General features: G+C 40.1%; 1 protein-coding gene across 1 annotated transcript; it reads right to left on the bottom strand.

Annotated features, from left to right (window-relative positions):
- Nucleotides 1-45: 45 nt before the first annotated feature.
- On the bottom strand, nt 46-12,811 carry RO60 (Ro60, Y RNA binding protein; the record flags this gene model as incomplete). The annotated part of the gene is made up of 8 exons (XM_083867497.1): nt 46-6,887; nt 7,793-7,939; nt 8,341-8,454; nt 9,223-9,339; nt 9,562-9,699; nt 10,951-11,097; nt 11,362-11,582; nt 12,253-12,811. 8 exons carry the CDS (start codon nt 12,809-12,811, stop codon nt 6,735-6,737), a joined length of 1,596 nt encoding a protein of 531 aa, XP_083723623.1. The 3' UTR covers nt 46-6,734.
- Nucleotides 12,812-15,482: the final 2,671 nt, after the last annotated feature.

The raw sequence follows: 15,482 nt of genomic DNA on the forward strand, positions 1-15,482 counted from the left end.
ACTAATAAAGAAAAAGGTACAGCAAAAGAAGAAACAAAACAAATGGAACCAAAACTAAAGTTACTGTTATGGTGCCTGTGAGCTCAGGACAGGGTTAAGCATTATTTGCAATGCAGACAAATATTTTCATAATGTTCTTACAGACAGAGCCATTATTAAAATACATTTCCCAAACTGCTGGCGTGTTTTTAAGCCAGGAATATGTACTTTGTTGAATAGCCTTTTAAAGCCATACCCATTTATGGGCACGAGTTAACAACAGCAATGTAAAAGACCAACATAAATCCCCTGAAGACTTATGTTTAACAAGCAGGTTTAACAGTGGTTTTAAGCAGCAAGGAATTTTTAGTGCCAGTTATTAGCAGCCCTCACACAGTGGGCATTTAGACTGGCCCTGCTGACCTCAGAACTACACCTACCTTTAGACTTCTCTTTTTTGAAACAGAGGACTGCAATCTAATTCTACATGCACCTCCAACTCTCCTACCCCTTGCTCCAGGTCGAAAATCCCTGACATGAGATCTTATTTCCTGGCAAAATTACTATTGTCATTACTGAATTTATTACACAATGCTGATTTGCACACTGCATTATTTTTAAGAACTCAAGAGCCTCCTGCCCTCTCCATATCATTGTGTCCCTCCCATGAAAAAACCTGACCTTTGATGTTCCTTCATTACAGAAGAATGTTTCACTTCTGCTGTGCTTCCAGCCATAACATTCTTTTTTAAAGCTGAAATGCCTGAACATTACAGTCTGACACAATAGTCCAATGCTCCAGAATTGTTAAGGGGATCACAGAGAAACGGCAGCCAAACTGAAACCAGTTAACTGTTAGGTATCAGGAAACCTGCATTTGCCTGGTCTACAGTTGCACTCTGCATTTAGACCTTTTTTTATTCAGTATTTTGAATAAAATTAACTAGCTTTAAACTTGTCCCTGCTCAATGTTTACTGATAAACTTAATAACTAAAGACTGGAAACAGGACAAATGCATATTATGGCAAATCAGTCATGCTGTCCCCTAAAATTCAGTGTATGGGCAGATTAAGAAGATACAGTCTATGGACAAGGAATATGCAGCATGATTCTTCTATGCCCCTTACTAGAAGAGAATGGCAAACCCAGAAAGAAACCTCCAGAAACAAAGGTCCACATACTATAAAATTTCAGCTATCAGCATTAAATTCAGTTTCCCCTTGCTGTGCAAACCTTGGAGGAGCAGATGACAACGTGCTCTCATCAGTGCTGGTTTCACATAAACCACTGACAAGGGTTTTAGTCCAGAGATACTATAAATGTTTAGGAGCATATTCTATACCCCAGCAGGGATGACTACCTTTTATCACTGGTCAACAGATACAGGGATCTACAATTTCTATCAGTCCTACTGAAAAGTTCATCTTTACTTCCACACTCTAGTTCAAGGAATTGCATTTTTAACTGGACTGCTTCCAAAGATGCAACACCACTATAACCATACATTCAATTCTTTAGTAACTACTCTAATTCTTATTTTCAATAAATTTACTTGAAAGTTAGTTGGAACACCTGTTTTAAAGTTTTTATTTTATATTTAGTCCAAAATATTTCCTATTACTTCACAAATACTACCCCAAATAAGAAAAAGTACTTGCAAAAGATACTCACCTATCAGGTTTTTATGACACCTCTAGCTTAGAAGGAAACACCTAATCAGATGTTTGACTATTGTGTCATTTAAAATGCATTACTAGCAAACCCAACCCCAGAACATCAGTGCATTTCTTGAAATAATTATTAACATGTATTGAGTTTACTCCCCATATTCATGATGTTTGTTTAGCTGTTAAAATTGATATGCAATTTTTCCACAAGAAATTGCTAATTTTCTTTTTACAAACCCCAAAGTGCTGTGTCTTAGCTTTTGTAGGAACACTTGGTTTGTTCTAGAACTGACCTGAGGAGCTGGTGGCAGCCCTGTGTCCTTCAAGCATTCTGCCAGAGCAGTTGTGTGAGAGCAGTGATAATTCAGGAGTGACTTACATTCACCTTGGCTGAAAGGCAACGACACTCTGCCCAGCAGATCTTTAAGCCCTGCCCCGTGTCAGGAAAGGCTGCCCTCACTGGACTGATTATGCATGAAGGGAGAGTGTAAGTAGGTAGCAGAATACCTTCAGTAACATGTAACATCCTATTTTAGCACCAAAAGAGAGATCCCGGCTACGGAATGCGAGCTTTGAGTTTATAATCAATAGGAATGAGGCATAATGAAAAGTGTTACAAGTACCAAAAGTAGAGTAGGAACTTCAATATTACATTTAAAAGCTTGGGTTTTAGGCAGAAAAATATGGTCTTACGTGTCATTTACTACTATGGGTAAACATAATATTTTTATAAATCATAATTATTTTCAAATTAACAGCATATTCGCTGTTTAAAACAGTCAACATTAGCACAAAAGAGGCTGAAATACATATGTTTTAGAGGAAGTCGTAAAAGCATCACTAAAAAACTTTTCAAATCTTCTAAGATGGATCTACTAAAGAGATCTTTTAACTTCCCCCTATACACACATATAGAAAACACAGAATTAAATACATATACACACAAATTTCTATCAATTTCTGTTCCAAAGTGGTAGAATACTCACTGGCTTTCTCCTTGTCACACTCTTACTATCAAACTAAAAATAAAAAATTAAAAATAAAGAATCCAGTTTCAATCACTTCCTAAACAAGATTTTGTGAACATGAAAGAGGCAACTGTACAGTTCATAAAAAATTTTAAGAATTGGTCACTATAAACTGGAGGTAGTTTTGAAACATGTTAGCTTGAATTAATTTATGAAACCAGAAATAACACTAATCTACAAAAAGATACTAAAAAATGAAAATACTCTCCTGTTAGGAAGACTGTTTGTCAGTCATTGAATACATTCTTTTGAAAACAAAACAAAACAAAAAAACCAAACAAAACCCCAAAAGTAGCTTTTTGTTTCTGGTTGTTCCCACTCAGCTTTGGTGAGCAGGCCAAGACACATGCACCTGTTGATCTTGCTCACTGAAGGTGTGCTGATGCTTCTTGATGTTGTGACAAGGACTGAATGTGACATCCCGGTCATTTCCATTTCTTTTTCTACTAAAAACAGCTTTTAGAACTTCCTGTAAAGTGTTTTAATTCTTAATTAGTGCTTCTGAAACAGTATTGTGCAGAAACTGCCCCTCAATTTATATAAAGAGGTATTTCCTCCTGAAAAACCCAGATGATAATCCAGAGAGGAAGATATTAACATGAGCTCTTGCACTCTCAGTTTTATCAGTATAAAATGTCCCTGGGTAACTTTTACACTGTATCACAGTCACATGGTCTCAATACATACCAGAAAAAACTTTGTTTGTAGATTTTAACTGTAACCATGGAAACCACTGAACATTAGTAACACTTAAAATACAAAGATTTTAAAAAGCCCAAAGAAAAGTCCCTCTCAATAAAGTTGCTGTTAAACTGCCATTATTAAAAATACTAAGCCCATTTGTTTCCAGCCCCATTCTAAAAGTAACTCACAAATTTATTCTTGCAAATAAGCATTCCACAGCAATGGGGGAAATTAAAAATCTCTCCATATTTATAATCTACTATAAATGAAATTAAATTATATACTATGTAACCCTGTAACCACTTTTAGCAAACTTCTCACTGTTATTTTAAATTGTGTGCAACAGGAAAAATAAAAAAAGAGATTCCTCATCTGCTTTTCTTGTTTTCCCTTCACAAAAAGGTAATAAAGAATCACAAAATCATGAGGGTTGGAAAAGATTGAGTCCAACCATCAACCCAACACTGCCAGGTCCACCACTGAGCCATGTCCCTAAGCACCAGATCCACGCTGCTTCGGAACACTTCCAGGGACGATGATTCCACCACTTCCCTGGGCAGCCTGTTCCAATGCTGGGCTGCAAACAGGATTTGAGGTTCAGCCTCCCCAGTGCCCTGTAAAGAGGAACAACCCCTTCCCTGGTCCTGCTGCCACTCTTTCTGATCCAAGCCAGGATGCCCTTGGCTTTCTTGCCCACCTGGGCACAGCTGCCTCTTGTTCACCCACTCCTGACCAGCATCCCCAGGACCTTTTCCCCAGGCAGCTTTCCAACCACTGTGCCCCAGCCTGGAGCACTACATGGGACTGTTGTGACCCAAAGGCAGGACCCAGCACTGGGCCTTGTTGAACCCCACACAACTGGCCTCAGTCCATGGATCCAGCCTGAGGGGATCCCTCTGCAGGGCCTTCCTGCCCTCCAGCAGATCAGCCTGGTGTAATCTGCAAACTGACTGAGGGTGCCCTCGATGCCCTTGGCCAGATCAGCCATAAAGGTAATGAACAGGACTGGCCCCAAGGGTGAGTGAGCCCTGGCAGGCACCACTGGTGAGGAGCCAGCAGCAGGATGTGACTCAGCCACCACCACGGTCTGGGCCCAGCCATCCAGCCAGTTCTGTAGCCAGCAAACAGTGCACCTGCCCAAGCCACAGGCTCCCAGCTTCTCCAGGAGAATGATATGAGAAACAATGTCCAAGGCTTTCCTGAAGTCCAGGCAGACCACATCCACAGCCTTTACCTCATCCACCAGGGAGATCACCATTCATAGTAGAAGATCAGGTTGGTCAGGCAGAACGTGCCTTTCATGAAGCTGTGCTGGCTGGGCCTGATTCCTGGCTATCCTGCATGTGCTGTGTGATCAAGGTGATCTGTTCCAGAACTTCCCTGGCACTGAGATCAGGCTGACAGGCCTCTGGTTTTCTGGCTCCTCCTTCTGGCCCTTCTGCTCAATGGGCCCCACACTGGCCAAGCTTCAGCCACCTTCAGACCTCCCTGGTTAGCCAGGATTGATGAAAAATGGTGGAGAGCAGCTTGGGTGGATTCCATCAGACCCCAAGGACCTTTGAACATTTAAGTGGAGCAGTAGGTCACTGTTTCCTCCTGGATTACAGGGACTTCATTTTGTTCCTTGTCCATCTTCCCAAAGGACAACTGGTCTGACTATTAAAGATGGAGGCAAAGAAATCATCAAGTACCTCAGCCTTTTTGTCATCCTTTGTGGCAATACTTCCCCTTACATGCAATAAAGGATGGAGATTCTCTCCTTGGCCCTCCTTTTGTTGCTGATGTATTTGTATAAACACTTTTTGTTATCTATTACGGCAGTGGCCAAACTGATTTCTAGCTGGGGTTTCACTTTTCTAACCTTCCTGCATAACCTAACAACAACATCCTTGTAGTCCCCAAGAGCATCCTGCCCCTTCTTCCCAAGGTCTTTTTCCCCTGAGTTCCAGTGACAGCTCCCTGTTCAACCAGGCTGGTCTTCTTCCCCACTGGTTCATCTTTCAGCACATGGGGACAGCCTGTTCCTGCATCTTTAAGATCCTTGAAGAGTGTTCAGCCTTCCTGGACCCCTTTTCATTCAGGATTGTTTGCAAGGGACTTTCTCAATCCTAAAAGGTCAAAGTCTGGCCTCTGGGGCTCCTCAGCTTCCTCTACACCCTTCTCGACGACTCCAAGGTGGTGCTCAGGGCCCTGGAGGTGATCCACCTGCTTCCTGGCACTGCTGGTCTCTGCTGTGCTCAACTCCTGAGGGACAAGAAACTGGCCATCCTGCAGTACCACCCCTGCTCCTGTGCCTAACAAAGGCAGCATATCCTCAGCAGGTGCTGGGCCTGCTGCTGCTATAGGGGGAGTAGCAGCACAAGAATTCCAAAGCCCAGGAGGAACTGGACAACACTGTGGCCCTCTTCATTTACCCTGCTGAGGAGCTGGATGTGGCCAAGCTGTGTCTGAGCTGACTCCAGCCCTGGTGCAGAGCAAGAGCAGGGTCCAGCATGCTGACACAAAGTGTTTGCTATGGTGTTGTCTTCCTTGGGCCCTGGGCAAAACCATCCTTCTCCTCAAGGCAGTGGATGCAGTGGAGCTTGAGCACAACAGGGATAGGGTAATTCATGTGGTGCAGGCCAGGCTAGCCAGGAAGACTTTGGCGAAGCTCAGGGACCAAGGGCTTGTAAAGTACACTGCCATCATCCCATCATAATAGGGGATCCCGTTTACCCCCTGGGACAGATTCAGACTGGCTGCTGCTGGCCCACAGGACTCAGAGCACAGTTACTGTGGATATAACACAAGGGATGATGCTCTTTGGAGCTCCAGCTCACACAAAGCCCAGGCTGGTCAGGGAATTAAATCCAACTGGAGATCTGAGTGCATGTTTAGGAAGAAACCAACTGCCTTGGGAAAATGAGCATGCTGGATGCAGTGCAGGTGGCTGAGGAGTGGAGATGCCTTTCTGAAAGGACATAGAGCAGGGCTGCCAGCTGTGCTGCAGGACTCTGAAGGGTGATGTGACTGCACTGCCAGCCATTACCAGGAGTGTCCAAACGCACAGTGTGTTGCTGCATGGCACCAAGTCCCAAGGTGATACAGTTACGTGGCAGGGGGATCACTGGCTACTGACAGTTATTTTGATACCAGAGATGCAAGTGCTGTTTCTCTGATTCTGTTAGATTTGCATGAGACTGAAGTTCTGTTTGACCTTACAAACACCTTAGTGAGAAGCTCTAGTCAGAGATGCTTGAAGTGCCACCACCTCCCGTAACATTCTGATATGTATACAATATGCCATAAGCTAATAAAGTGTATTTGGCTGGGAGTTCCCAGGGTGAAGTCTGTTGCCAGCAATGGACCCACTGGGAAGAGCAGATGCCTAAAAACTTAAATCAGATCCAAAGAGAAGTTTCGGATGACATCCAGAGCTCCCGTATCGAAGCCGCAGATGTCCAACATGCCTCTGTCATCCGGGCCTGCAATTGTAAAATTGTGGGAGGTCATCCCACAAACAACCAGCTTGGCAGGAATACCCATTTTCTACAGGAAGGAGAGCAAAAAAATATCAGAAAACACACACAGAGTAAAACATGTACACATATGCAGTAACTTAAATACACCAGAGGGCCAAATGTCGCTGGCATAAGGCACTGTCTGGAGAGCTGTACTGGCAGAAATGAGGAATGCCAGAACTGGGACTGCAGGATGCCTGACAACACTGGAACGGCAGCTAACCTCAGCTAAGGAAACCAAATTAAAGACTTTTGGTTTTTGTTTCAATGGGGTGGAAACTATGTAATGATTAAAGCCCATACACCTATGCCTGACAAACATATTTTTGAGAGTTTCAAAAATAGTTTCTTTCAAGCATAAAGGATTGTTTGCTGAATAAATAAGGGTTTCCAATAGCAATGTGCTTGGAGAAGGTATTTTTCTTTGTTCTACTGTAAAATTATGAAGCTGTACAGCTTAGAGCAGTCCCTTTAAAACACAATGGGCTTTCTTCCCAAGATACTGTCATCCTCTTGACACTTGTCTTCATTACGTCATTGAAACTTTTTGACATCTACTGCAGACATCAAAGCTGAATTTAGCTCTGAGAGTCAAACTTCATTCTGTAACAACTATAAAAACTTATTCCATCAATTACATATGTGATGTAGAAATTCATACAGCCCCCGAGTAACAAAATTTCATGGACATTGCAGCACACTGAGCAGGGCAGGCTAATTACAAATCCCTTTAGCAATTCTCTGGTTTTAAAAGTGCACAATTAGTGCAACATGTGCACTAATTCTGCCTAACTGCAGTACTGATAAGTTTTCGACAATATATAATTATTTACTGAAGAAAGCCACAACCAGTCCAATCTCTAAAAGATTTTTAGAGCTGGTACTTACTTTGTACAGTATTTATTAATCATAAACAGTCAGAAGCATATTTACCTCTCTGTACTCTGTCAGGGCCACTGCAGGAGGAGTATTCCCAGCAAAGGTCTCGTTATCAGTAAATACAATGAAGACATCAGCAGCTGTCTGAGTTTTTTGAGCCCATATCATTGGAAGGGAACAATCAGTGGTACCCACTGGAATCTTAGAGAGAAAAACAAAAATGTACAGGGAACACATTCATACAGAAATCAACAAACCATGAAAAAATTACTTTTGATGTAAGCTTCATGTTTTACCACGTGTTACTACACAAAGAGGCTTTTTTGTTAAACTTGGTCATTTTATCTAAGTTTGTCCAGGTTTCTTTTTGTTTGAACTTTCTTTAATATTCTTTTCAAGTTAATTCATTGTGACCTAGCACAGCCATTCTAAATTGCAGTATTTAACATCCAGCGAATGAAATAATGACATTTGCTGGGCTTTCTCTAAATAAAATGCACCAAAACAAATCCAATCTTGTACTAGAAATATACAGATAAAACAAAGTAGTAGAATTGATTACAAAGAAAATACTGTAACTGCTGAGACTTCTTTTTACATACTTCATACATTTTCACTAAAACTTGAGGTAAGGTCATGTCAGCTGTCACTGGACAAGGGACCATTTCGTGTGAAAAGGCAACAATTTGGGAATCCTTCTCAGTCCGTGCTACAACCTGAGAAAAAGGGAGACAAAAATAATTCAGTTACATTACTCTGAATTTTTAATGTCTGAACTGAGCCATTCCCTACCAACACACAGCATAACAAATGCTATTGTATTTAAGTCACCATGGCTCCTCATAAACAGTAATGGTTCACTCTACACTTTAAATATTCCGTAATATTATTGCAAATAAAGACTGCAAAAAGAGCTGAACAGCTGCTCTAAATACTCTGACTAAAGATACTTGCATTTTTCTTCCCTCCCCTCTGACATAAAACCTTGACCATTTTTGTTGGCCTCAAAACAAAACTCCTCTTCAATAAAAGAATACAACACAAGAAGCTCTAGAATACTAAACTGAAGGAAAAGTGATTGTGAATAAAGGCCACATTGATAACTCAAACAGACATAAGAATTATCTTAGTATTTCTTAATCTGATCTTGTATTTTTCTATCAATGTTCTGAAAAAATTAAAACATGTAAGATAAAGTTGTAATTTTTTATTTATAGTAAGCCGTTTTTTTTATGGCTAAGGTAAGTGAAAAAGCTGCCCTGATGACTTTGATTTACAACAGAAACCAACTTATTCGAACTGATGTTTCTGAATATGGTCGCTAGCAGCTTTCAGCAATGAGGCACAAGATCATACCTTCTGTACCCAAAAAATATTATATTTAATTTTCCTCTCGATTTCTAACCAGCTTTAGAGCACCTTTGTACCAAAAAAAGCAATGGAAGCTAAAAACAGTTACAGATAAAAGAAATGGAAAGCCTCACCATACACATTACTGCTGCAACTGTGCTGGCACTGAGCACACTGCCCAAAACCTTTTGTGTCATTGATGCACTCACATCAACTGCAACTACAAAGCGTTTTCCTGTTGGTTCCAGTGTCTGAAAGAATAAAAGGCAAAAATAGAACAGGTACACATAATTTATATATTAATTTATTCTTCTGATTTCATTAAAGTGGGTATTTTTTCCTCTTTCTGGGTAACAGGACAGTGCTGTTGCCAAAGTTTCAGAATTGTTACCCACTCCAGGAATTGTTCTTGATAAGCTTTCAGAAAACACAAAACTCCTAAAAAGCTTAACAAATTGGAGAACTATTATTACCTTAAAAGCTTTGTAAAATGAGGCATCTAAAGCTTCTAAAATGTCTTCATCAGGACGCCACCAAAGCTTCCCTCTGTTTCCATGTCCAACTTTATAGGTTTCTAATGCAACCAAAATATGGAAGGGATGTATTCTACCCTACAGATAGAAATCAAAAATAAGAGTATGAAAATTTAATCTCCTTAAAAAAAGTAACAAACTAAACGTGAAAATAAGTTCCTACTACAAAAAACTCTCAGGTTTAGCATAGGGTTACTTTAAATTTGTTAAATCTAGAGAGTTCATACAGTCTTTACACAGCTGTTGGATGAACTGATACTTGTGGGTTATTGATAAAGGACCTCACTCCCTCTCAAGAATCCTCTAATTAACACCAAATGGGATGCCATCACCAGAATTCTGGTAAAATTTTCCAGCTCTATGATTGTCCAGTGCTATTTTTCCATCACAGGCATACAGTAAGAGAAAGCCCCTGCTCAGCTGAAGAGAAAGGAGCTGAGCAAAGAACCAACTTAAATCCAGCTTTATACAAGATACAGTAACACTGGACAAGAAGTTATTTTTGGAACATAGCATTCATTTTTCTCTTGCTATAAAACACTCCAAACAATTTTTTTTTTCTTTCCATATATAAACCTAACTTAGAAAACCTTATCGACATTTTGTTATCTTTATCCACAAGGAGGGTTAGTCTTTAATCACTTGCAGCATCAAAACTCAGTAAATCTGAATGCCTGTCCATTGTCAATCTTCCATCAAGACATTGCACCATGATCTTTGCTGTCCCTTCTCCAGTGCCTGTGTCTGAATAAGGATGAAACCAGAGAAAAGGAATTGCAGCAGGAAGGGGAAAAAAGGACTCTTGCTGTTGTGCTAGTTCAGCTCTGGTGCTGAACAATTTAAGTGTCCTGATTTTATTCTTCCCAGCTCACAAAACTGCTGCTCAAGCCACTTGTCCTCTCTCCTTTGATTAAATCCTTGAAAATTTTATTCTCTCGTTGGAGAACCCCCTCCTCCCGCTTACTTTCCTACCACTTTGAGGGACAATAAAGCAATCAGAAAAGAGGAAAGTCTCCTTGCCCATCTTGTTTTTTCCCTCTGCTGCTACACTATTTTCTTAATTCACCTGAAAATCAAAAGACTTAGGAAAAATTGATGAACCCAACTAGCTAAGCTTGCCACAGCCCTCATTTAAGAAAAGATCCAGTAGCTGCCAATACACTCATTTTATCGGAATGTTTCAGAAAGCAGGTGGGGAACCAAATGAGAAATTATAAACAGAAATTTTAAAATAAAGCTGCAGGCATTAAATTGCAGTTGTTAAATAGAATAAACTAAACATTAAAAATTAAAATACACAAAGGCTTGCACTGATTATAAAGTTCTTACCTTTTTTAGCAGTTTCTCATTTCTCAGTTTCTCACATACTATTGCCACTTCTGAACCTCGTGGTTCAAGCACTGAATTTGCTGTCAGCTTTCCTAAATTTCTTATCAATACAGAAATAGGCATCTCCTTGAGTAATGCCTTCCAAACCTGGGATGAAAAAGAAGGGAAACACAGAAATATGAGATTCTCAAAGTACAAGAACTGGCATCTGTACATTGAATAAGTATATTTTAAAATAAATGTACAAATTCTATTAAGATCTTAATTAATTTAAATTAACTACTTGGGTAAACAACTTGAAAAACAGTGTAAGGGCTATTTTTTTAAAATCTAGACTTAAGACTCTAAACAGCATTACTCTGTGGAGAATTCACACTTCTATGGAGAATTCAACTAAGGAAGTTTACCTACCTCTTTAGATTTCAGGTGGTTTGTCAGGAGATGTTCTCTAACTAGACCATATTCCTCTATCAAATGAATAACTTCCAACTCATCTTTTGTGCATTTTACTTTCTCCACAGCCTCCAGATACTTCAAGAGTTTTTCAGTCTCAGCAGAAACTGCTTTCTCTTTATAAGCTTCTTGGACATCCTTCCACCCCTTGGTAATATACTTAGTGACTATAGCAATTCCTGATGAAAAAGAAAACCATTTCTCAAGCAGGATTACCATTTGTATATGGCATTTATCATTCTAGCATGCAAATGAATTAGCAGATTTCATTCTCAGACCTGCCAAATACCTATTGAAAAGGTCAGCCACACACAATTTAGAGAACTACTGTATTAATCTCCTTAGAAGTAAGGAGCTTTATGTATTTGCTACATTGCCCAGAGATGCTGTGGATGCCCCTGGATCCCCGGAAGTGTCCAAGGCCAGGCTGATGGAGCCCTGAGCAGCCTGGGCTAGTGGAAGGTGTCCCTGCCCAAGGCAGGGGGGTTGGAACTGGAACTTTATGGTCCCTCCCAACCCAAACCATTCTATTATTCTAAATTTGAAGTCAACAGATCTTCCTACATAACAAAAAAGCGTTATTACATCATTTGTAAGCAAATAGGAACAAAATGAGGGAATTGTGTTATTTTATCTTTTCTTGGCATAAGGAAAGAAGGAGCAAACCCTGTTTACCTTGAAGATAAACAGGTCAGGTTTTGATATGAACACCCACTTTTTTAAGATGCAATTTACAGTATATTCTCACTAAGAATCCATCTACAATGGCACTTGGGTTTCCAAAATACTTCCACAGTAAATATAAAAGGTTTAAAACACAGTACTTTCAGGTAAATAAAAATTTATTACCTTCACTGGCAGGTTTTAGGTGGGACAACCTCAGAAGATCTTTATGAGACCAACCACTTCTTTGCTTATATTTTGTAACTGCTAAAGCAAGAGTCATGCCATTCTTCCCATTGTACCAATCTGCAACAGCTTTCCTCAGAGCACGGCCCCACATGCCACATTTCATGCCCTCCTTCAGATCTTTTTTAAACTGGATGAAAGTAAAGAGATGGGTTGGTATGCAACACACCTCGGGGACAGCTTTAAACGCCGCTTGTTTTGTTTTGGCGTCAGAACACTGCGAGCAAACTGCCAGGGCAAAGAGCAGGGGCTCCTGTCTTGCCGCTCTGCCCTCTTGACTAAAAGCTTTTATTTCTTCGACAACTTCGCAGCCTCTGCCCTCTTGGATCATCCTGAGCAAAGCTTCGGCGCTGTCATAGCCCAGCTTGTGGTCCTTGACGCGGTAGGCGCTGCCCTCGCAGCCGAAGCAGAGGAAGCGGCGCAGGCGGGCGGTGTCGCTGAGCTCCCAGCCCGCGCTGCCGGGCCCCGGGGGCTGCGCCCGGCTCTCCTCCGCCTCCATCCTTCAGCCTTCAGGGGCTCTGCGGGAAAATAACACCTTTGTCAACAGCTATGGCTGACTTCTCTTCTAGCAAAGGAAGTATACGTTGTCTGTAAACTTGTAATCTTAAGTGTTCTTTGGTAAATTTAATCACAGCGTACTCCAAGTGTGCGGTGATACACATCATTCAGGGGAAAAGAAACAAAAAACTCTCTGAGTTATAATAACGACTAACTTATTACTTTAAAACCAACTCAGAAACTGCTTGACCCCAATAAGTGGCAGACAAAAACCTTCTGGTGTCATAGCCTTTTGCCACTAACATATTGCATCACTTTCTTAGGTAGATTTTTATATTGCTGACTAAATGGCTCAAAATTCAGATCTTGCGCTGCTCCATTTTGCTTAAGAATTGCTAATACTGAGCAACTGAAGAAAAACGAGGCTAAAATGAAGAACTAAGATACAGAAAAACTGTTTGGTTGGAAGACTTTGTGAGAATTCATACATGGTAGGTTCAGTGAGGCTTAGACAACAGCTTTTTAACAACTGAGCAGCTCAAGAACAAATTATCTTTGCTACAGGCTCTAATAGTCTGTATTTGCTTCTCTGCTGCTCCAGATGAGAGGAAAGAAAACACAGAGACATAACACATTCTGTACTGCTTCACATTCGAAGTTAAGAAGCAAAATCAGCACAAAAATTCACAATCATTCAGGTTTTTCTATTTATACATTCCTGAGCTGCAAGGCAGCTGAAATATTTGTAGGGCAACACCACTGCTCTTACTGGGAGAACATCCAGCACGGTAAAATTCAAGCCATGACATTTAAAATCAAGCAAATGCAGGCAAAATGAAATTAGCAGGGTAAGGGTAAGAAAATTCCTCATCACCACTACCTCCAAAACATTAACAGCACAATAATAAATTCAATTTACTCAGTTCTCACCAAACAACAAAATTCCACTAAATAGCTCCTACTGAAAACCAGATAGGCAGAACCAATAATCCACTCCATCAAACTGCACATAAATCTTAAAATACAGGGACTAAAGTCAGAGCACACACAAATGACATTTCAAAGAAATCCACTAAACAATTTTCCAGAATTGCAGATATCTACTTTTGACTTTTTTTGTTTGTTCGAATAGTGAAGACAAATAAAAGCCATTTACCAGGATAAGGTAGCACAAACAAATGTCACTAATGTAGACAGAGGGTTTCTCCCCCCTCCAGTTTTGGTAATTAACACTCTGATTTACAAACAACTTCCCTACTTCTTTGACAGAGATTTTCCCTTTTTCTGCCAGTGACTAGAAATGCACCTTTCCTCTGTCTTTGCATATCTGCACTAATCTGCACCCAGAATTAAACAACAATCATCAGTGCTCCCATTACATTCTACAAAGTGATAAAATCACAAAAATAGGAGCCATATGCTGACAACTAGTTTAAGAAAGCAAGTTTCATTGAAAATTAACTAAGAAATACCTTTCATTGTATTATTTAAAGCATCAGTGCTCAGCTACAATTATAAATTCTAACCAAGTTTCCTGCCAAACCAATTTAAATACACATCATGGCTGATCTGCCTTTTTCCCTGACATCTGAAGCATGCAAATACATTGAAAATAACAAGGGTGGTATTCCCCATGCATGAATACCACATCAGGACTTTTCCATGTCTAAATACATTTTATTTCAATAGAGTTCCATTGGCTCATTTCATTAAACAGCCAGTAATGTTTCATAATAAACACAGAAAACCCAAACAAAAAATCCTGAAATCACAGTAAGCACCCATTTATTTATCAGAAAAAAAATGGTACATGGAAGATACTGAGAAACATCATTATCTTGAAGGAAAAATAAGAATGGGAAGCATAAAGGATCACCCATGGACAACAAGATCTCCATGTATATAAAATACTGTGAATGACTTCTTGCTGTAGCTTTCATACCCCTACTATAATAAATATTACTACATTGAAATGACCACAAATGGGAAAACTCTTCTGGATATTAACAATGGATAATTTTTATGTTTACTTTTGTATGGAACAGACTATTTATGGACTCATGACACTACAAAAAGGCATATGCCTGCATCCATATGCTTCAGAAACAAACCCATTATAGAAAAGATAGTTGCAATAGTTTTTCTGACACTTAGCTCCCTAATTTGTTTTCTTAGGAAAGCAAACAGCAAAAACATTTGCTTTCTTAGGAAAGCAAACATAAGCTTGTAGCATAAGCTAAAAACCCAGATTCTGTTATAATTTCTGACAACTGTCTAACACAAATTGTAAATTCTTAAAAATAAATCAGTATTTTAAAAATTACCTTTGAAATCCTCAACAGCTGATGCAAACCACCCATGTCACTACTAAACAGTCACAGCAAAAGGAACAGATTTACACTTCACCAGCAGGTACTGGAAAAGCACTTATTCACAGCTGAGCTGCTCAAGTCATGTTGGCCATTTCTAACCCTGTTTAACATCCCCGCCTCACAAGTTCCCAAAGCTATTCCCTCCCTTGGACCTGTCCCTCTCCTCTGCCCAGACCTCAAGCTTATTTTTTCATTCAACTCCTGTACAACACAGACAACTTTCACCCTAACAGCTGGATAAATGCAAATGCTCACTTAACACAAGCTCTACTATAAGCCTACTCTCCACCTGCAGCAGGG

The sequence above is a fragment of the Zosterops lateralis genome (assembly GCF_965231275.1).
Source record: "Zosterops lateralis genome assembly, chromosome: 9".
Classification (NCBI taxonomy): Eukaryota; Metazoa; Chordata; class Aves; order Passeriformes; family Zosteropidae; genus Zosterops; species Zosterops lateralis.